The sequence below is a fragment of the Salvelinus alpinus genome, chromosome 4 (assembly GCF_045679555.1).
Source record: "Salvelinus alpinus chromosome 4, SLU_Salpinus.1, whole genome shotgun sequence".
In the NCBI taxonomy this organism is placed as follows: domain Eukaryota; kingdom Metazoa; phylum Chordata; class Actinopteri; order Salmoniformes; family Salmonidae; genus Salvelinus; species Salvelinus alpinus.
Genome location: NC_092089.1, coordinates 48006659 through 48029651, shown reverse-complemented (window position 1 = coordinate 48029651; position 22993 = coordinate 48006659). Strand labels below are relative to the sequence as shown.

At 44.4% G+C, this 22993-nt stretch overlaps 2 protein-coding genes across 7 annotated transcripts in view; one reads left to right on the top strand and one right to left on the bottom strand.

The window, feature by feature from the left end:
• Positions 1 to 1294, bottom strand: part of LOC139573795 (uncharacterized) — a 30574-nt gene extending 29280 nt beyond the window's left edge. The window contains exon 1 of the mRNA XM_071397670.1: positions 979 to 1294. The gene's annotated coding sequence lies outside the window, so the exon portion shown is untranslated. The remainder of the gene's footprint in view (positions 1 to 978) is intronic.
• A 6012-nt stretch (positions 1295 to 7306) lies between these two features.
• Positions 7307 to 22403, top strand: LOC139573793 (large proline-rich protein BAG6-like). Of its 6 annotated transcripts, none has more exons than XM_071397662.1 (25): positions 7307 to 7441; positions 10235 to 10328; positions 10419 to 10536; positions 10928 to 11145; positions 11288 to 11359; positions 11497 to 11619; positions 11848 to 12029; positions 12318 to 12447; positions 12668 to 12868; positions 15994 to 16093; positions 16531 to 16587; positions 16737 to 17098; positions 17366 to 17438; positions 17588 to 18009; positions 18202 to 18493; positions 18683 to 18852; positions 19040 to 19093; positions 19245 to 19347; positions 19462 to 19586; positions 19903 to 20040; positions 20258 to 20305; positions 20413 to 20613; positions 20979 to 21086; positions 21358 to 21519; positions 21821 to 22403. In XM_071397662.1, exons 1-25 carry the CDS (start codon positions 7314 to 7316, stop codon positions 21914 to 21916), a joined length of 3777 nt encoding a protein of 1258 aa, XP_071253763.1. In that variant the 5' UTR covers positions 7307 to 7313; the 3' UTR covers positions 21917 to 22403. The 6 variants fall into 6 exon arrangements, with proteins under 6 accessions (XP_071253763.1, XP_071253762.1, XP_071253761.1 ...); XM_071397661.1 differs by having other exon boundaries at positions 15994 to 16225; positions 21373 to 21519; XM_071397660.1 differs by having other exon boundaries at positions 15994 to 16225.
• Positions 22404 to 22993: the final 590 nt, after the last annotated feature.

Genomic DNA, 22993 nt, shown 5'->3' with positions numbered 1-22993 from the left:
AACAAAGTGTTCCTTTTTATCTTTGTTTGAGTCTTGTTTGTTGTTTGATAAATGCAAGATAAGTAGGGGTTGAAAAGCAGAAAGATGTGCCTGTCCTATACAAAAAATGTATACTATGCAAACAATAATATAATCTGCTGATAAATAAATGCTGTCTGTGATTGCATGTTTTGGCTAAAGCCAAAATAGGCATGGTACACTTCTGGGAGAAGAGCCTATTGCTGTGTGCATGTCAATAATCCTGGCTTCTTCTCTATCTCCTTTCCTACAGTTTTATTTTACTAATTGAACAGAAACTCTCATCAAGAAACTAACCACTAGAGTATTTTCTAGTATGTAATATGGTGGATGACTACCAGGAACTAGTTTAGAGAACTGAAATTGGGACTTGAACAGTGGCTCCTACAGCACAGGTAAGCATCTAATAGACACTGCAACAAAAGCCAGCTCTGTGCAGAACCATAAATTTAAAAACATCCTTGTGCATCCAGAGATCAGAGCTGCAATAGGGCATGCCACAAAAAGCCTGGGCCTCTGGGCAGAGGCAGTACAACATAAACCAAGAGTCAAGACCTGGGATGTATTCATTAAGCCTATTCTGTTTCAAAACGTTTTACAAAATAAACTGTTTATTTGAAACCGAAAACTAGCGTTTCTATTGGACAGATTCTGGTAGGTCCCGCCCCGTTTCGTTTGCTTCCGTTGGGTTCTTAAACGGTAAACGGTTTCCTTTGCAAGACGAAATGAATAGACCCCTGCTGCTCAGGGCAATCGGAAAAGACATGAATGAAGTCACTTTGGAGTTCGAATGGAATGCACCCTTCCATTCTGTTTGTTTTCCTCTGGATTTGGAGAGTAGCCTAGCCAGGAGCCCAACCTGATGTAACGTTAATGGATTCCAGTCTACTTGGAGAGTGAACTGATCAGAACATAGATATAGCCTAAACAAAACAAGCTGGATAGACTATGGTAAACTACCTTGGTGGGTCTGTGACTGGAACCCTCTCCTCCCGTCTTTCTTCCTCGGACTCGTCAGTGTCGTAATCTCTTCTCCTCCTCCTGGGTGGCAGTGGCGGATTTAGGCATAGGTGACATGGGCAGCCGCCCAGGTCCGGAGGCGGCATGGGGCGACCGCAAAATCTTAAAAAAAATAAAAATATTCCGAATGGTGACATTTGCGCGATCGGTTTTCTATCGCTCATTTGCACGTCATGTCAACGAAATCATGTCACCGTGTGGGACTGTGGGTCAATTAACCTTGTCGGAGTAGGCGACCTGATTCTAGTTTGTGAGCTACCCAGGCTACTGCGTGTTTTTTTGTTAGCAATAGGGTAATAGTGTAATAATTCAATTATCTTTTTTATTCGTATTTATTTTATTTGTCACTTTTTGATATGAGTCTTATTTTTGTATATATATTTATATCGTTTTAAATGTTATGATTATTTATGTTTTGTTACAAATGTCTGAATAAAAACTATAGTAAGTGCAGAATGGTGCTATTTGTTTTGTTGGGGGGGCGCTGAAGGGGGGGGTTCACCCAGGGAGCCATACATACTAGTACCGCTACTGCTCGGTGGCGATGTTCGACCATTGGATCGAACATGTATGGCTGGATTGGCACATTACGCAGGTAATCTGCAAATTCTTCCCAGGATGACGAATCTCCAGCATTTGTGTAGCTGCCAGTGTCTGTTAAATCTTCATCCCCCGAGACATCGGCGTTTACTAAATTGCGGTCATTGTCTGACATGTTTCCACGTGCGAATACAGCTAGCCACCTAACTTTATGATGATTTGAATTTAAGTGGAAACTGGCCAGCTAGATATCTAGCTTTAAATAGTTAGGAAGTTACCTAAAGAGACATTTTTCAGATAGCCACCTCTTCAGACTCACAAACCAGTTTACATTTACAAATAATTTTATGTTATTCAGAAAAGCTGGGGGAAAACACACTTGAAAAGGAGGGCAGTACAAGTGGAAAGGCAGGCTGGTAGTCAGAACAGGCAGAATAGTCAGGCAGGTGGGTTCGGTGCCAGGACAGGCAAGGGTCGGAAAACCGCTGGTTGACTTGGCAAACAAGACAAACTGGCACAGAGAGACAGGAAACACAGGAATATATACACACCGGGGAGAATAAGCGACACCTGGAGGGGGTGGAGAAAAATCACCAGGACAAGTGAACCAGATCAGGGTGTGACAGTATGTTCAACAATTCCCTTCAATGTTTGTCTCAAAATAATAAGTAAAACACTTCAACCGGTGAAATATTTAGTCAGATTAGCTAGCTACCTGTCTCCAGACTTTGTTTACAAACATTGGAGTAAAACTAGCTTTTATTTGGGATTCTGGTGCGGCAGGACAGTTGAACTAAGCTCATAAGACATTTATAAGTTATATCTTCAAGAATCAATGAGTACATATCATACATTTTTAAATCCAAAGATTGATGTATAAACTGCTGATTTCCCCTTTAAAAGCCTAACGACAAGTAGCTAGCTAATCTGACTAAATACTTCACCGGTTTAAGTGTTTTACTTATTCTTTTGAGACAAACATTGAAGGGAATTGTTGAACATACTGTCACACCCTGATCTGGTTCACCTGTCCTGGTGATTTGTCTCCACCCCCTCCTGGTGTCGCTTATTCTCCCGGTGTGTATATATCCGTGTCTCTGTACCAGTTCGTCTTGTTTGCCAAGTCAACCAGCGGTTTTCCTTGCTCCTATTTTTCACAGTCCTCATGGTTTCGACCCTTGCCTGTCCTAACTCCGAACCCGCCTGCCTGACTATTCTGCCTACCAGCCTGCCTTTCCCCTTGTACTGTTTTGGACTCTGACCTGGTTTATAAACTCTCGCCTGTCCCCGACCTGAATTTGCCTACTCCCTTTGTTATAATAAATATTGGAGCGCATCCCCATCCCCAAAACTTCAGTTTTTCAGCACCTACTATGCTCCTGTGGAAGTATTCCACAGTTGCTTTCACTTTGTCCACAGTGGGCTTCATCACCTTCAGAGCATCTCTTACAATCAGGTTGATTGTGTGGGCAAGACATGGATGATGGGTCCATTTTAAAATGTTCATGACTTTGGTTATGTTAGCTGCATTGTCGCTCTAGAAGAAAAAGAAACGCACACCTATTTAGGCGAGGTGCTGGCTAGCGGAGTAGAAAACTTAAAAATAAAGGAGCGCCGCACACTCTAGGAGCTCAAATGCAAAAATATTTAATTTACCAACTTTTCGACAGGCAAGCTGTCTTCATCATTGTCGCTAACACAACAGACCACTTTTCCATCTACTTGCCATTCTCTGGCCACTCTCAACAATCCTCTGCCAAGTTCTCTGAGTTGTGTCTGTTGCTGAACTCAAAAGCAGTCCAGAAGACAGGTAGACATCGAAAAGTCTTCAATGAAGTGACATGTAACCGACATGTAAGAAGTGATTACCCTTGATGTCCAGCAGTCAGTGGTAAGGCAAACTGCAGTAGCTTTTTGAACTCTTTCCCTCACTGAAGCCTGTGTGCTCTCGTACAGTTGTGGAATAAGTGATTTTGAAAGTGTTTTCCTGCTTGGAATTGTGTACATTGGATTTAGACTATTGCTATAATTTCTAAAACCTCTGTACTCCACGTTCGAAAATGGCTGGGTATCGGTGGCAATCATTTTAGCCAATGCAATATCAATTTGGCCTTGTTTTGATACAGACATGGACTTTGGCATAAACTGGTCCATAGAAGACTGCGTTACTGTGGGTCACAGAGTAGGCCTACTTGACTGAGTGGATACATCTCCACATGTGGAGGTGCTGGCTACACCACTATCACTAGTAGGCCTGCTAGTTTCTCGAAGCTCCCCTACAGCTAGCTTCACAGTTGGTTGCACAGTTCGCATATGCCGGTGTAGATTGTGCGTAGAACCGGCTTTATATGAGATTTTGTTTTGGAAAATTCTACACTGTGCTCTAGCATTGTCTACATTATTATAATGCGTCCAAATGCTACTGTGCTTCCGACTCATTTTCCAGCTGTTATTTTCACAGCTGTCCGTCCTCTCTCTCCTCATATGCTATGTGTGTGACCGTGAGTAAGTTGGCTCGGCCCTCCCTCACGCATCTTTGGTTCATTGGTTGACACTGTGTATCTGATTGACAGGAACAACAGGTGAGGCTGTTAGTCTGAGCAGACAGTCAGAACGAATGTGTGTGCGCTTGAGCATTTAGGCCCATATTATTATTATTTATATTTTTTCGTTATTTGAATCAGTTAATTATATTCATTTAAATATTTTGATTATTCATATCTTAATTTTTAAATATTTTTATAATTAGATTCGGCTCTTCTCATATGCGAGCCGGCTCCCAACGTTCACCTACAAGAGCCGGCTCTTAGAGCCGAGTCGTTTGCGAACGACCCATCACTAGTTCTGAATCACTATTCAAAGGTAACACGTACCACACGTGTGGCGTGTGGAATACCACATCCACCATATGAATGGTGTGATTGGTAAGACCTTTTAATGGGGTGATTGGTGGCTAATCGGGTGCACCCTCCCCTGACAACTTTTTGGTGTTGTTGTCAACCAGCCACTTTGGTGCAGGTGAAAGGATACAAGCCGAGGAAGACCTAAAACATTTGAGTAGATGCTCTGCACTCCTTTTCAGGTGTGTTTCCCCCTGCTTTTCTGAATAACATCAAATTATTTGTAAATGTAAACTGGTTTATGAGTCTGAAGAGGTGGCTTTCTTCCTATGTAAAACTAGATATCTAGCTGGCCAGTTTCCACTTAAATTCAAATCATCATAAAGTTAGGTGGCTAGCTGTATTCGCACGTGGAAACATGTCAGACAAGGACCGCAATTTAGTAAACGCCGATGTCTCGGCGGATGAAGATTTTACAGACACTGGCAGCTACACAAATGCTGGAGATTCGTCATCCTGGGAAGAATTTGCAGATTTCCTGCGTAATGCGTAATGGGCCAATCCAGCCATACATGTTCGATCCAATGGTCAGAGATAGATTGCCACAGAACAGTGGCAGTTCTGGCTTGTATGGCTCCCTGGGCGAACCCCCCCTTCAGCGCCCACCCCCAACATAAAAAAATAGCACAATTCTGCACTAACTGTAGTTTTTATTCAGACATTTGGAACAACACAAATAAATTATCATAACATTTAAAACTATATAAATATATATACAAAAATAAGACTCATAAATATCAAAAAGAAGTAACAAAGACAAATAGTGTAATAATTTGATTCTATTTTCTATTACCCTATTGCTAACAAAAAACATACAAATAAAACTAAATTGCACAAATACACAAACACACTTATAAAGAGAACCTGAGTATTACACTATTGCACTTCAAACAAGAAACACACAAACTAAATTGCACAACTAATTGTATAACAAATTGCATTAGTACTGTACAAAGTTAGAGGTGCGCTATTTGATCGATTCCTCTGCTACCCCCTACCTCGGGCTTCCCGTGGGGAGAACTGAGGTCAACCTACCCCCGCCCCCTCCCCATCTCGCATTTCTGAGTGGAAGACCTTCCCAAGCAGTAGCTTGCCTAGCTCACAAACTAGAATCAGGGCGCCCACTCCGACAATGTTAATTGACCCACAGTCCCACACGGCGACATGATATCGTTGAAGTGCAAATGAGCGATAGAAAACCGATCGTGCAAATGTGACCATTCGGAATATACACTGCTCAAAAAAATAAAGGGAACACTTAAACAACACAATGTAACTCCAAGTCAATCACACTTCTATGAAATCAAACTGTCCACTTAGGAAGCAACACTGATTGACAATAAATTTCACCTGCTGTTGTGCAAATGGAATAGACAACAGGTGGAAATTATAGGCAATTAGCAAGACACCCCCAATAAAGGAGTGGTTCTGCAGGTGGTGACCACAGACCACTTCTCAGTTCCTATGCTTCCTGGCTGATGTTTTGGTCACTTTTGAATGCTGGCGGTGCTCTCAGGCGTCTAGTGGTAGCATGATGACGGAGTCTACAACCCACACAAGTGGCTCAGGTAGTGCAGTTCATCCAGGATGGCACATCAATGCGAGCTGTGGCAAAAAGGTTTGCTGTGTCTGTCAGCGTAGTGTCCAGAGCATGGAGGCGCTACCAGGAGACAGGCCAGTACATCAGGAGACGTGGAGGAGGCCGTAGGAGGGCAACAACCCAGCAGCAGGACCGCTACCTCCGCCTTTGTGCAAGGAGGTGCACTGCCAGAGCCCTGCAAAATGACCTCCAGCAGGCCACAAATGTGCATGTGTCTGCTCAAACGGTCAGAAACAGACTCCATGAGGGTGGTATGAGGGCCCGACGTCCACAGGTGGGGGTTGTGCTTACAGCCCAGCACCGTGCAGGACGTTTGGCATTTGCCAGAGAACACCAAGATTGGCAAATTCGCCACTGGCGCCCTGTGCTCTTCACAGATGAAAGCAGGTTCACACTGAGCACATGAGCACATGTGACAGACCTGACAGAGTCTGGAGACGCCGTGGAGAATGTTCTGCTGCCTGCAACATGCTCCAGCATGACCGGTTTGGCGGTGGGTCAGTCATGGTGTGGGGTGGCATTTCTTTGTGGGGCCGCACAGCCCTCCATGTGCTCGCCAGAGGTAGCCTGACTGCAATTAGGTACCGAGATGAGATCCTCAGACCCCTTGTGAGACCATATGCTGACATATGCACATTTGTGGCCTGCTGGAGGTCATTTTGCAGGGCTCTGGCAGTGCACCTCCTTGCACAAAGGCGGAGGTAGCGGTCCTGCTGCTGGGTTGTTGCCCTCCTACGGCCTCCTCCACGTCTCCTGATGTACTGGCCTGTCTCCTGGTAGCGCCTCCATGCTCTGGACACTACGCTGACAGACACAGCAAACCTTTTTGCCACAGCTCGCATTGATGTGCCATCCTGGATGAACTGCACTACCTGAGCCACTTGTGTGGGTTGTAGACTCCGTCTCATGCTACCACTAGAGTGAGAGCACCGCCAGCATTCAAAAGTGACCAAAACATCAGCCAGGAAGCATAGGAACTGAGAAGTTGTCTGTGGTCACCACCTGCAGAATCACTCCTTTTTTGGGGGTGTCTTGCTAATTGCCTATAATTTCCACCTTTTGTCTATTCCATTTGCACAACAGCATGTGAAATTTATTGTCAATCAGTGTTGCTTCCTAAGTGGACAGTTTGATTTCACAGAAGTGTGATTGACTTGGAGTTACATTGTGTTGTTTCAGTGTTCCCTTTATTTTTTTGAGCAGTGTATATATATATTTTTTTGTGCAGGTGCCCCATGACGCCCCCATGTCACCTATGCCTTAATCCGCCACTGCCACGGAGGAGGAGAAGAAGAGATTACGACATTGACGAGTCCGAGGAAGAAAGACGGGAGGAGAGGGTTCCAGTCACAGACCCACCAAGGTAGTTTACCATAGTCTATCCACTTTATGGTTAGGCTATATCTATGTTCTGATCAGTTCACTCTCCAAGTAGACTGGAATCCATTAACGTTACATCAGGTTGGGCTCCTGGCTAGGCTACTCTCCAAATCCAGAGGAAAACAAACGGAATGGAAGGGTGCATTTCAGTCCAACTCCAAAGTGACTTCATGTCTTTTCCGATTGCCCTGAGCAGCAGGGGTGTATTCATTACGTCTTGCAACGGAAACCGTTTAAGAACCCAACGGAAGCAAACGAAACGGGACGGGACCTACCAGAATTTGTCCAATAGAATCTCTCGTTTTCCGTTTCGAATAAACGTTTTCTGTCATTTTGAAACAGAATAGGTTTAATGAATACACCCCAGGTTTTGACCCTCGGTGTATGTTGTACTGCCTCTGCCCAGAGGCCCAGGCTTTTTGTAGCACGCCCTGTTGCAGCTCAGATCTCTGGATGCACAAGGATGTTTTTAAATGTATGGTTCTGCACAGAGCTTGCTTTTGTGGCAGTGTCTATTAGATGCTCACCTGTGCTGTAGGAGCCACTGTTCAAGTCCCAATTTCAGTTCTCTAAACTAGTTCCTGGTAGTCATCCACCATAATACATACTAGAAAATGTTCTAGTGGTTAGTCTCTTGATTAGAGTTTCTGTTCAATTAGTCAAATAAAACTAGGAAAGGAGATAGAGAAGAATCCAGGATTATTGACATGCACACAGCAATAGGCTCTTCTCCCAGAAGTGTACCATGCCTATTTTGGCTTTAGCCAAAACATGCAATCACAGACAGCATTTATTTATCAGCAGATTATATTTTTATTTGCATAGTATAAATTATTTGTATAGGACAGGCACATCTTTCTGCTTTTCAACCCCTACTTATCTTGCATTTATCAAACAACAAACGAGACTCAAACAAAGGTAAAAAGGAGCACTTTGTTTCCCTTTTATTATACTGTCACCTTCCAGTAATATGAACATAGGATTGCTGGTTCAAGCCCCACTCAGGCTCTTCCTCTCTCAATCAATACATAACTGTGAATTGATAATCCCAGCGGTCTCAGGCCTTTGTTGGAACTGGAAGCCCTTTTCACTTTGATGGGATGCCTTTTAAAGAAAGAGGAAATCATGTCTCACTTTGTTAATGAGGTCTTGGACCTCTTGGTTTCCCCCAATTTCCTACAGGCCTGGTTTTAACAAAAACATCCCCACTTTACCTTAATCTACTACTGTAACTGTACTGGGGATATTATCTACCTGGCTAGCAGATCCATTTAGCAGATATAAGCAAAACATGTTGAACTGACTTCATGAGCACATCCCATTTGTTACTGTATGTTTGAAACGTCACAGCTGTTCTGGTAGCTAATCATATGTCACGTTACTTGAACCGCAGTTGTTATCATCATAGGAGGAACTAGTTAGCTTTACATGCCACACTGAATAATCGGTGAAGAATTGGCAAACATTCAGTTGAAATCGGAATATTTAACTTCACAGGTAGGAGCTATCAAGTAAGTAAGTAAATAACTAGCTAGCTAGGTGGTAGGTAAGGTAGCTAGCTAACATTAGCTGACTTCATACAGCTAATGGTAAAGTTAGCTCAAGGCTAGCTCGCTAACTGCTGGCTAAAAGCTAACGTAGCTGTGTGATACCTAGCTACACGTTTTACTGTCGTTCGTGTGAATATTCGTGTGAAATTGATTGGACCATCACATTTGTAGAAGTTTTGTAGACATTCCTATCAAGAGAACGCGGACATAAATGTTTTGTTTGACCATGCTTCAAGGCAAGGATGTTAGCCATTCAGCTAGCTAGCCATTTTAGCTAGATAGCTATGGCAGCTTCCATGAGCGTTAACGTTAGACCACACAGTATCTTTGTTTAGGCAGTAGCTAGCTAACGTTAAAGTTAGCTAGGTAACTACCCATTTGAAATTATATTAGCCACATTATACCATGGATATTGTTGAATACTCGTTTCTGATTGGCTTCAAGAGCATTCTAGGCCGTACATTATTTTCCTATAACGCACGGTACATCAGCATGGTAGAATTCAATGGCTATAGTTCATTCTTCATTCTACGTTTGAGCTGATTTTTGTTAGCAAAAGTCGAATTGAAAACATTTCATTCGATTTTCATAATAGCAATTTAGGACTGATGGCTTGGTTAGCTTAACTAGTAACTCTTTTGGTTTGGTTACCAAGGCAACTACTACAGCAATATAGTACATTTGTTTGCTACTTCAGTGGATGTGGAACACATTTCTACCTGCAAATGAACATATTTCTAGCGGCAAATGTGTTAAAGGTGCACTATGTAGAAATCACTGTGCCATTTCCTGTTTGCTAAAATTCTAATAGTTTGCCTAATTTAAGTTTAATGACTAAACAGTTTTGAGAATCATTGTCTCATCTAAACTGCTGTGAAATATATTTTCCATAACCAAGCATATTGTATATTCAGCTGTTTGAAGCTGGTGTACTAAACCGAGAGTAAAAGATGCAAAAACAAAACTTAAGAACGGAAGCATAGAAATAGCGTACATAGAACAGATTTACCGCATACACTTGCTTTCAATGAGAACAACAGATCTATAACTCACATTTCTATGTGAATTTGGTCAGGTCGCAGCTCAGTGCTCCATGCCCAAATCTGTGGAAGATTAGTTCCACTCCGCTAGCGCATAGCCCCTCATTGATTAACCCTTACATAATGCTATTCATGACAGCATTGATATGATACTTTATTCTATTGCCTCTGTTACTTGACACACAGGGTAAACGTAACCATGGAGGAACCAGGTGCTGATATAGAGGTGACTGTCAAAACTTTGGACTCCCAGAGCCGAAGTTACACTGTAGGCGGACAGGTACGTTCTCATTTCCAACAGAGCGCTTTTACAGTAGCCTTACATATACTGGATATAGGCCTAATCCTCACACCGGTGTCTTTTTCTCAGTTGACAGTGAAAGAGTTCAAGGAGCACATTGCCACTTCAGTTGGGATTCCTGTGGACAAACAGAGGCTGATCTACCAGGGCCGAGTCCTGCAGGATGAGAGGACCCTGACAGAGTACAGTGAGTAATGCTCTCTGTGGAGTTTCCTGGAATCAATACAAAACGGCCATATGCTAATAAACATGAAATTAGTCCAGACAATTTTATCTGGAGCAGCACACAGCTGCAGCGAAGCATCTGTGAACACAGAACAGAAACAGTCAGATATCTTTGTCTATATGTGATCTATAGAATAACTCTTATTCACTTATTCCATGACTTTCAAGGCCATTAATGCACAGATGTAAGCCTATTATACAACTGCACACCATCAGAACTCTTGAGTACCCATCATGTAATTGCTGTAAGCCGTTTGGCTGCTTTGCACATCACCTGATAGATTGATGGAGCACCAGTGTCCTCTAACATGAATAGAGATGATATGCCTTGCTCTCTGTTTCCTCTGTCTCAGACGTCGATGGAAAAGTCATCCACCTGGTGGAGCGGGCCCCCCCTCAGCCCTCCCAGCCAGGCTCGGGGTCAGGGGGAGCGGAGGCCGGAGCGCCACCCTCCTCTACCACCTCCCAGGGAACGTCCCAAGTGCCCCCACACGACCGCAACGCTAACAGCTATGTCATGCTGGGGACCTTCAACCTCCCTGTTAACGTCATGGACCCTCAGCAGATTCAGGTACAGCTTTTTTTGTGTGTGTGTGTGTTACCCCTTTCTGGATCAAATTTGTCTTGGTTCTATGGTTTATAATGATATCCTGAGCGCCTGGTGTTGATCAGCACTGATATCTAGCCTGTACTGTCTACTACACTCTTATTAGATGTCTGTCCAGCAAATGATGTCAGGTTTGGGTGAGAATGCTAGGAATGCCAGAGTCAGCACCAGCACCGGGGTAAGAAATCAAATATATGATTTATAACATAAAATCCATAAATGAGGATGTATACTATCTATCAATTTCTATATATACACAAAATGCTATGAATAAACATGTTGAGTAGCTGTCAACTAATACTCTTGCTGTCACAGAGCAATGGTTCCATGAATGTGCACATTGATATGGACCAATCGGTGCAGAGTGAGCCCAGGCTGAGACTGCTATTGGCTGAGAACCTGCTGAGGGACACCAATGCTCTCATCGAGAGGATGGAGGTGAGGTGTTAAGTTATAAAGATTAGAACAACTAGGAATACCCACAGTACAGACCTATTTTTAATGAATACACTGGCTCAAACGTGAAACATAAGTATTTGGACAAAATGTTACTTGAAGATATTCTAGGCAGTCTCAGGAAGCAGGTCTATTTGAGTTCGAAGTAATTCAATTAAGATGACTGAGCAACGTCCTGCCGTTGCCTGCTACCTTGTCGCTCAATCTCAGGATCAACCAAGCGGCACCTCAACCCAACCGGATTCTGCTGCTGCTGCACCACCTCCCTCTTCCTCCTCCTCCACTACCTCTCCTTCCACCCAGCCCATGGACACATCTCCACCTTCATCTACTCCCCCTCCATCCTTCTCTTCCTCCACTCAAACAGAGGGAGCCGCCCAAGCTGGACCCAAGTAAGACATTATTGCTAACTATCGCTGTCCTGCATGTTTTTTGTCGTTGTTTTTTTTGCTCTATACTGATGCTGGATGAATTAAAAAGTTATCAAACTGGGCATTTTAATGTGAATTAAGAAGAATAGGGCTTAATCCAGAACTTGAGACATGCATGCAAAATGTTCACTTTCGCACAGAATCTCCCATTGACATCAGCACATGAGACTTGACTTTGGACATCGTGGTTGTTATTAGAAGACCTGTGATGCATGTAAGGATAACTCATCCCCTCTCTCCCCTTGACAGTCACCCCAGCCCAGCAGAGCTGGTGGAGATGCTGTCAGAGCTGAGGAGGGTGGAGGAGAGGCTTCAGCCATTCGTCCAGAGAACACACTCTATCCTAGAGTCTGCTACCACCGCAGAATACGCCAACACCGTAAGCTTTTCACCACTGCATTCATAACTTAGTGCTTTGTGGTTAGGTACAATTCACATGCACTGATCAGACATAGAAAGTCATGAGTGTTTGCTGAATTGCCTTGTATTGTGGTCGGACTCTTACAATACTTGTCACTTTCCCCACATGACTACCTGAATAAAATATCAAAACACACATTCTCAGAAAATGGCTTTAGTGCTCTTCTTGTCACACACAGGAAAGAGAGGAGGATCAGCGGATTCTCAACCTGGTGGGGGAGGCCCTTCGTCTCTTGGGCAATGCCCTGGTTGCCCTTAGTGACCTGCGCTGCAACCTGCTGAGTCCTGCCCCACGCCACCTACACGTGATCCGGCCAATGTCTCACTACACCTCCCCAGTGTCCATGCCTGGAGCCGTGCACCATCACATCCCGCTACATGTTAGTCGGTGTTGTATCCCATTGTCAAACTTGTTTTGTTGTGACCTGGCAGACACTTAGACATATTACATTATTTCTGTCTTATGTACACTACCGGTCAAAGGTTTTAGAACGCCTACTCATTCAAGGGATTTTCTTTATTTTTACTATTTTGTACATTGTAGAATAATAGTGAAGACATCAAAACTCTGAAATAACACATATGGAATCATGTGGTAACCAAAAATCCTTCACTCTGCTGTCCGACTCATCCCAAACTATCTCTATTTGGTTGAGGTCGGGGGATTGTGAAGGCCAGGTCATCTGATGCAGCCCTCCATCACTCTCCCTCTTGGTAAAATAGCCTTTACACAGCCTGGAGGTGTGTTGGGTCATTGTCCTGTTGAAAAACAAATTATAAATCCACTTAGCCCAAACCAGATGGGATGGCGTATCACTGCAGAATGCTGTGGTAGCCATGCTGGTTAAGTGTGCCTTGAATTCTAAATCACACATAACACCACCTCCTCCATTCTTTACGGTGGGAACTAAACATGCGGAGATCATCCGTTCACCCACACCGCGTCTCACAAAGACACGGCGGTTGGAACCAAAAATCTCAAATTTGGACTCCAGACCAAAGGACAAATTTCCAACGGGTTAATGTCCATCGCTCGTGTTTCTTGGCCAAAGCAAGTCTCTTCTTCTTATTGGTGTCCTTTAGTAGTGGTTTCTTTGCAGCAATTTGACCATGAAGGCCTGATATACACAGTCTCCTCTGAACAGTTGATGTTGAGATGTGTCTGTTACTTGAACTCTGTGAAGTACTTATTTGGGCTGCAATTTCTGAGGCTGGTAACTCTAATGAACTTATCCTCTGCAGCAGAGGTAACTCTGGGTCTTCCATTCCTGTGGCGGTCCTCATGAGAGCCAGTTTCATCATAGTATTTGATGGTTTTTGCGACTGCACTTCAAGAAACTTTCAAAGTTCTTGAAATTTTCCATATTGACTGACCGTCATGTCTTAAAGTAATGATGGATGGTCGTTTTTCTTTGCTTATTTGAGAAGTTTTTTCCATAACATGAACTTGGTCTTTTACCAAATAGGGCTATCTTCTGTATACTACCCCCACCTTGTCACCACACAACTGATTGGCTCAAATGCATTCAGAAGGAAGGAAATCCCACATATTAACTTTTAACAAGGCACACTTGTTAATTGAAATGCATTCCAGGTGACTACCTCATGAAGCTGGTTGGGAGAATGCCAAGCGTGTGCAAAGCTGTCATCAAGGCAAAGGGTGGCTACTTTGAAGAATCCCAAATATTAAATATATTTTGATTTGTTTAACACTACTTTTGGTTACTACATGATTCCCTGTGTTATTTCATAGTTTTGATGTCTTCACTATTATTCTACAATGTAGAAAATAGTACAAATAAAGAAAAACCCTTGAATGAGTAGGTGTTTTAAATATTTTGACCGGTAGTGTATTTAGTTGAAGTTGGAGGTTTACATACACTTAGGTTGGAGTCATTAAAACTCATTTTTCAACCACTCCACCAATTTCTTGTTAACAAACTATAGTTTTGACAAGTCGGTTAGGACATTTACTTTGTGCGTGACACAAAGTAATTTTCCCAACAATTGTTTACAGACAGATTATTTCACTTATAATTCACTGTATCACAATTCCAGTGGGTCAGAAGTTTACATATACTAAGTTGAGTGTGCTTTTTTAAACAGCTTGGAAAATTCCAGAAAATATCATGGCTTTAGAAGCTTCTGATAGGCTAATCGACATCATTTGAGTCAATTGGAGGTGTACCTGTGGATGTATTTCAAGGCCTACCTTCAACCTCAGTGCCTCTTTGCTTGACATCATGGGGAAATTAGCCAAGACCCCAGAAAAAAAAATGTGTAGACCTCCACAAGACTGGTTCATCCTTGGGAGCGATTTCCAAATGCCTGAAGGTACCACGGTCATCTGTACAAACAATAGTACGCAAGTAGAAACATGCAACCACGCAGGAGTCATACCGCTCAGGAAGGAGACGCGTTCCGTCTCCTAGAGATGAACGTACTTTGGTGATAAAAGTGCAAATCAATCCCAGAACAACAGCAAAGGTGAAGATGCTGGAGGAAACCGGTACAAAAGTATCTATATCCACAGTAAAACTAGTCCTATATCGATATAACCTGAAAGGCCGCTCAGCAAGGAAGAAGCCACTGCTCCAAAACCGCCATAAAAAAGCCACTGCAACTGCACATGGGGACAAATATTGTACCTTTTTGAGAAATGTCCTCTGGTCTGATGAAACAAAAATGGAACTGTTTGGCCATAATGACCATCGTTATGTTTGGAGGAAAAAGAGGGATGCTTGCAAGCTGAAGAACACCATCCCAACCGTGAAGTACAGAGGTGACAGCATCATGTTGTGGGGGTGCTTTGCTGCAGGAGGGACTGGTGCACTTCACAAAATAGATGGCATCATGAGGGAGGACAAATATGTGGATATATTGAAGCAACATCTCAAGACATCAGTCAGGAAGTTAAAGCTTGGTCGCAAATGGGTCTTCCAAATGGACAATGACCCCAAGCATACTTCCAATGTTGTGGAAAAATGGCTTAAGGACAACAAAGTCAGGTTATTGGAGTGGCCTTCACAAAACCCTGGGCAGAACTAAAAAAGCGTGTGCGAGCAAGGAGGCCTACAAACCTGACTCAGTTACACGAGCTCTGTTAGGAGGAATGGGCCAAAATTCACCCAACTTATTGTGGGAAGCTTGTGGAAGGCTACCCAAAACGTTTGACCCAAGTTAAACAATTTAAAGGCAATGCTACCAAATTCTAATTGAGTGTATGTAAACTTCTGACCCGCTAGGAATGTGATGAAAGAAATATAAGCTGAAATAAATCATTCTCTACTATTATTCTGACATTTCACATTCTTAAAATAAAGTGCTGATCCTAACTGACCTAAGACAGGGAATTTTTACTAGGATTAAATATCAGGAATTGTGAAGACTGAGTTTAAATGTATTTGGATAAGGTGAATGTAAACTTAGGTTAGTTTTAACTTCATTTGATATCGTTTGCCAATGGAACACAGTACGTCAATGACATTTTGAAACTCATCTGCAGATGAACCTGGGAGCCACGGTCACAATGGCGTCCAATGGCAGACCAGCTACAGACGGACAGGCCCAGCCCAGTCAGACCCCCGGCCAGTCGGACCAGCCAGGTCAGGGACAGACTTCCCCCTCACAGCCTCCCCCGTCCAATCAGCAGGCTGGACAGGGACAGCCCGGCCCCCGGGTCATCAGGATCAGCCACCAGACAATGCCGGTGGTCATGATGCAGATGAACACGGACGGTGTGTTGTCCCCTACCCGCCACTGATTGAATGCTTTACCACAACTTGCCCATCCGTTTCTCATCCACAAATGGCCCATTGGAAGTGAATAACTCTACCATTGCATTTATTCCCTATTGCCAAATGGTGTTTTCTGAGAGAAAGTTTTCTTTCTTTGACCGGAAGTCAGGTCCCTGTACTGCTCAAATCGATAGGTCTCATTCAATTTTGGAAGGGTGTTATTTTTTAAGTGCTTGTTAAACCATAGTGTCCATTTGGTTTTACACACTGTTTACAGTTCAAACATTGTCTGTGTGTGTTTACAGACTCTGGTGTTCCTCAGGCAGCTGGACAGCCAAATGTTGCAGGAATGGGTCAGCCAGGTGAGTGTTGGTAACACTTCATGATGATGTTTTAGTACCTCTGGTTGTATCTCCGAATAACTGCGGACTAGAGTAAAGCCCAATAAACCAGAGATCCTGAATCCAATATTCAAGGCACAAAGAAACCTTTTCTTATACTCTTTCCCCAGGCTTCCAGATGCCCCCCGGTGTTCAGATGAACCCAGACTTCATGCAGTCCATCGTGCAACAGATCGCCCAGTACACCGAGGCTGTAGCTGCTGCCACCGGGGGTGCCATCCCTGGCCAACCCCCCCAGCCTACCCCCCCAGGCTCCACCGCTACCTCTTCCACAACCACCACCGGCCCTAACACCCCCACCACCACCCCCACGGCCCCCCCTCCGCCTTCTCCCGGGGCCCCCCAGGCCAGGGTGGTGTTCACCCGGCCCGCCTTTGCTCCCAGGATCCCTCCACCCGTCTTTGGCACCCGGGGGGCCACCATCAACCTGAGGACTAGCGTGCCGCCCATGATGGGTCAGCAACCAGGACAGGTGAGCATGTTTGTGATAGGGGGTTTGGTGCCCTATGGGTTTAGTGCAGGACTGAGGTTAATGTCTTGTAGATTTCAGTCAAGTTTTGACAAGAAGTTGTCAGACTTGGAATTTCAGTAGGAGGCTTTCGTGTTTGCTAGTCGTTGTGGGCATTTCCATCGACAGTAACAATTGTCTTAAGCTGTAGTGCTCTGAAATCTTAATGACATAGCCATGTTTGTATTATATGCTAACGTTAACTGTTGACCTATGACCTCTCCCCCACAGCCCTTCCCTCCTGCTGCCCTCAATCAGATGATCAGTGGACTGGTGGGACAACTCCTGATGCCTGGACAGATGGGTATACACCCCACCTTTCAAGCCTTTTATTTATTTTATTTTTGGGGGGGGTTTTGCAGAGTTACCAATCACACTAAAAGTGAATCCTCTCTTTGAAGTGTTAAGTGTACTGTAAGCTGACTCTAATTTTGTTCCTTCCCCCCCACCCAGCTGGTCAAACAGCCACCTCCTCTGCCTCTCATACCTTCTCCACTGCTTCTCATACCTTCTCCTCATCCTCCTCCAACTCTTCTTCTTCCTCCTCATCCTCCTCTGGCCCTATCCCCACCCCTGCTACTGCCCCTGGCACCACTGTTCCCCCAGGCCAGCCCGGAGCCATCCCCACCATGCCCCAGGGAGCCATCCCCACCATGCCCCAGGGAGCCATCCCCACCATGCCCCAGGGAGCTATCCCCACCATGCCCCAGGGAGCGATCCCCACCATGCCCCAGGGAGCTCCCCCTGACCTGGCCCAGCTCCTGGGCTCTCTCCTGGGGACCGCAGGGGCAGTTCCTGGGGCCATGGGACCCTCCATCACTGTGACTATGCCTGGAGTGCCCGCCTTCGTCCAGGGAGTGTCTGACTTCATGCAGGTCTGTGGATTAGGACATATAGCCGTAGAGCCTGTTACAACAGAATGGTTGAAACCAAGATTACATCATCCCCCAGTTAACTGACGTGTTAGTTGTAAGAATACCTTAATGGTATCTTAACAACATATCTTTCATATGATACATTTTTATTTTCTCCCCGTCCATCATCCATCATCTCGCTCTCCATCTCAGGCCTCCGGACCAGTCTTCCCACCACCCCCCAACGGTGCCCCCCAGCCCCCTGCCTCTGGCACCCCCACCCCCCCACCCGGGACTACCCCTAACCCTCCCACGGGGGACGGTGCCGGGGCCCAGGGAGAGGCCCTGAATCCGGAGTTGTTCACTGGGATTGTACAGGGGGTCCTGTCCACCATGATGGGCTCCCTGGGCTCTCCCCAGAGCAACACTGAGAGCATCGCCCAGTTCATCCAGAGGCTCTCTGAGACCAGCAACATCTTCACACCCGGCACAGGGGACGCCATGGGTAAGAGTTTCTGTCTTGTGTGCTTTTTTCCCCTTTTTTCTCTGTCCTTTTTTCTTGTACCTTGCTCTCTCTTCCTGTTTCTGTCTATGAAGTGTAATCTCTTTCTCCCGCGTTCCCTCTTTTTCTCCCATGCTCTCTCTTCCTCAAATGTTTTTGTTCCATGTCCACACAGTTGTCTCTCTCCCTCAGGTTTCTTTGGAGACCTACTGACCCTGGTGTGTCAGAACTTCTCCATGGTAGATCTGGTCTTGCTGCTCCACGGCCAGAACCAGCCCCTGGGCCGCATCCAGACCCAGCTGTCTCAGTTCTTCACCCAGCACTACCTCAGCGGGAGCGAGCCCACCGACCACAACATTGCTGTGAGTGGGCCACCGTCTATTTAACCGCCTCTATCTGGGATGTTACTGTCACGCGTCAATTACTGTCACCTGTCATTAGTGTCACTGCACATGGGGTTAGACAAGCTACTTGATGAGTCTTATCTCTCCCTCTTTCTCTCTTTCTCTCTTTGGTTCTTTTTCTTTGTTATTTTCACTGTGATCATAGGCTGCTGCTGATGGTCTCATCAATGAACTTGAGGAGTACATTACCGAGAGCTTTGTAAGTACCGTAGTTCACTTAGGCTGCCCCCTTTATAGTCAGTGGTCTTCAAATTGCTCAATAATACCAGTCACTTTTAAATTCTCCCTGTGGCCAGTTGGTCAGAGGTGAATCAGTCGCTCACATTTCTCTCTTTGTCTTGGTCCTTCAGTCTTCAGTGGCAGTGTTGGAGGGTGTCAACGTCACTCAGACCAACCTGTCCTTCTTCAGACAGCAGTTAACGCGTATCGCCACACACATACTCCGCTGCACAGGTAACATTCTGTCTTGATTGTGCCAAATTATTTTATTTGACGCAATTCATCTGACCTGGCCTATGAATGTCAGTGCTTTTGTCACTTATTGCTGGGGTTTTTCACCTCCTGCAGACAACACGTTTGGGCCGCAGCTGCTGCAGATGTGCAACCAGGGGCTGTTTGAGTGTCTGGCCCTCAACCTGTACTGTCTGAGAGGAGAGCAGAGTGCCCTCACTTCTGTCATCAACCACCGCATAGTCAGTACACACACACTCTCTCACACTCTCTCACACTCTCTCACACTCTCTCACACTCACACACACACACACACACACACACACACACACACACACACACACACACACACACACACACACACACACACACACACACACACACACACACACACAATGTTCCTTATGACATGATATACAACCTCCCACTCCATGTCTCTCCTCCTTCCATCCTGGTTATCTCTGTCTGTCAGATGATTTATAATACTCCTTCTATAGATTTGGAAAAAAAGAGCTAAATGGAGGTGAAGTAGGTGTGTTGACCCCTCTCCTGTTACAGAGGACGTTGTCGGCTGACATGAACCCCAGCCTGGTGAACTGGCTGACCAGTATGCTGACCATGAGGCTCCAGGTCATCCTGGAGCACATCCCCGTCACAGAGGACCAGATACTGCATTATGCCGTCCACACTCAGCAGGTAATTAACACACACACACCATCTCTCAAACAGGTCATAGTGTTATTTTTTTTTTAAGCACACTGTTAGTGTTCTAGAAGGCTGATTTACTGGACTACTATCTAACAATGCACGTGGATACCATAATTTCCTAATCAACTGTCAGTTACGATAGCTGTCATAGATTCCATTACCACATTCCATTCAAGCAATATATGTTAAATGGTTTCTTTCCAAGGGGGAGGCTTCTAATGCACAGGAGCCTCAACGTGCCCAGATCATGGAGGTGAGGTTTTAAAATGTATTTGTAAAATTCATTATATTGTCCTCGATATACCTCGGTGTGTTGTTTCTTACCATAACTCTCTTTTCTCTATCGCCATCCCACCTTAGATGGAGGCCACCCACTCCCCAGCCCCGGCCACCACAGCTGAGGAAGCTATGGCGTCATCACAGGATACTAGGGCAGAACCCAGGGAAACTGGAGCCACCGGAGGGGCTGCGCCATTCGGTGGCGCCATGGCAACAGCTGAAGCCAGCGGGAGGGAGGAGCCTGGTAGAGAGACTGAGGCCTGGACTTCTGCCGTCCCTGCTGTAAGAACACTGTTCAGCTCTCTCCCACTACTTGCCCAATCCTTCTCTCGTCCACTTTAGTTTCTTTGCCATTCTCTGTCTTTCACTCTGTCCACATGCTGTTTACTCCTTTAAAAAAATAATTATACATACAGGCTTCTAGTTGAATTTATACTGAATTTTTGCAAAACTGTCGTTGACTTGTAGTTCTGATTCTTGGGGAAAGAAAATATGAAAGGAAATTATCCAACAATGGAAGTGTTTCGCCTAATCAGATCTGCATCCAAACCCATTCAAGTCTTAAAATCCAGTGTGCAGTTATATGGCTCTCGAGTGAGTTTAATTGTCTGTCTGTTATTCTGATCATGTCCGTCACTGTGTGATAGGAGTGGGTACCCATCATCAGACATGACCTGATCACCCAGAGGAAGATGAAGGCCCAGCCTCCCATGTCTGACGCCTATTTACATGGGATGCCTGCCAAACGCAGGAAGGTAAATAGATGCCCTGTGAATGAAACTAACTTATGTGCAAAAGACAAGCCCTGATCTCACAGGTCTTCCGTTATAGGAGGCATCCTGCAAGCTTTGTTGGTAGAATGATTCCAGTCCGTATCTGTAGTTGACCCTCCATGGCTAAAACATGGGAGACTTGCTATATCAGGGCTAATATAAACTCTGATCATTGTAGTATCAGCATGCTATGTTCAACATCTGAGTGCAAGGGCTTATTGTTGCACTAAAAGATGGATTGGCGTATGACCAGGGTGTGTGTTTTCAGACCGGACAGGGGGACGGCGCTCTTCTCTCCCTCTCCGACGCTGTTAGCAGGGCGGCAAGGACGGCCGGAGTCAGGCCAGTCACTTCCCCAGACAACCTGCAGGAGGAGCTTGACAGCCCTGAGCTCCAAGAGGCCTATGCAGAGCAGGTACAGTCCTCCACTAACACTCACTGACAGAAAAACAATCAGTTTCATTCCATGGCTTCTGTTGATATTACAGATGTCACACATTGACTTTGACACATGATTGTAAATGGGTGTCAGGGAAAATGTATGGAGTAAAGTACAATATTTTCTTTAGGAATGTAGTGAAGTAGTTTGCTTTACTATTTATATTTAAGCGTTTTGCACCACTGGTTGTGATTTTCAATATTGAACGATGATAGCTGATGCATTTTATATATTGAATGACCTTTTTTGTAATTGCCACCTTTGTCCTCTGTATCAGGTGAAGAAAGACATAAAGAAGCGAGTGAGAGAGGACCCGGACTTCAGCTCTCAGCAGTTCCCCAACACACACAGAGCTTTTTCATCAGACTCATAACCCAAACACTTGTTTTGCAACCCAATGAAATTTTACACATAACCAACCTGTATACATCATCACCATCCTTCAATTTTACTTTTGGATTGCTCAGTATCACAACTGAATGCAGTTAAACCTACCCATTTTTTGTTGTACCATAGATACCTTAGCATCTCCTTTTGACTAAATTACTGATTTTTTTTTTCCCAGTGCCTGTTTTTTTCCCACCCTCCCCATCATGGAACACACTTGATTTGACAAGTTTGTTTGAACTTTATTTTATGGATGACTTTTACATTTTAGCTTAACATCTGCAATGCTCCGTTTTGTTTAGCGTTACCATGTCAATATTATCGTGCCTATACATCTTACCTGTTTTGTGTTTTTCATTAGCTTCCCTGAAAATAAAAATTGCTTATTTCAAGAATATGCTTTCATGGGATGAAAGTAAATGCTGTTTTGGTACATGAATGTAAGTGTGCTGAATAAATAACTTGGTACACAATGTTGTTTAATGGTGCTTGTGGAGAAACAATAAGTACCAGCCTTTCAGTTGTCTAGGGCAGTTATCAACTTTTTTTTTTTTTATGACTTTTTTTCATTTTTTACATTACCCTAATAAAAACAGTTCTATAAGAATGAGGTTTGTGCAATAGGCCTAATACATTATCACAGCATATTGGCTATATTTAACCTTTATTTTAACTAGGTGTCAGTTAAGAACAAATTCTTATTTTACAGTGACAGCCTACCCCAGCCAAACCCTCCCCTAACCCAGATGACCCTCCCCTATATGCCTGCCTTGACAATATTGTTCTTAGAACATATATTTAATTTGAGCTTTGAATACAAAATAGATCACCAATAGATTGGTGTAGCATTTGGAAGGCACAGCTGAGCATAAATTGAAATAATTTGCAAGTCATTTTATTTTACTGGACTGATGGTACCTGCGTCTGATGGTCATGATGCTTTCAAGACACCTGGGAACTTGGGGAAAAAACTAGGTCAAATCATGACGCCAGTGATCTTCAGGTCGGAAAGGTCTAGAAAGATGTCAGTTTCTGAATTGGGATTCAGAGTTGGATGGCCGTT

Bases quoted from the DNA above. Each gene is read 5' to 3' on its own strand.
- LOC139573793 (XM_071397660.1), top strand. From the start codon at position 7,314: ATGACGCCCCCATGTCACCTATGCCTTAATCCGCCACTGCCACGGAGG. The intron at 11,360-11,496 runs GTAAGAAATCAA...TTGCTGTCACAG, and splicing joins GAGTCAGCACCAGCACCGGG to AGCAATGGTTCCATGAATGT. The intron at 16,226-16,530 runs GTGTGTTGTCCC...GTGTGTTTACAG, and splicing joins GATGCAGATGAACACGGACG to ACTCTGGTGTTCCTCAGGCA.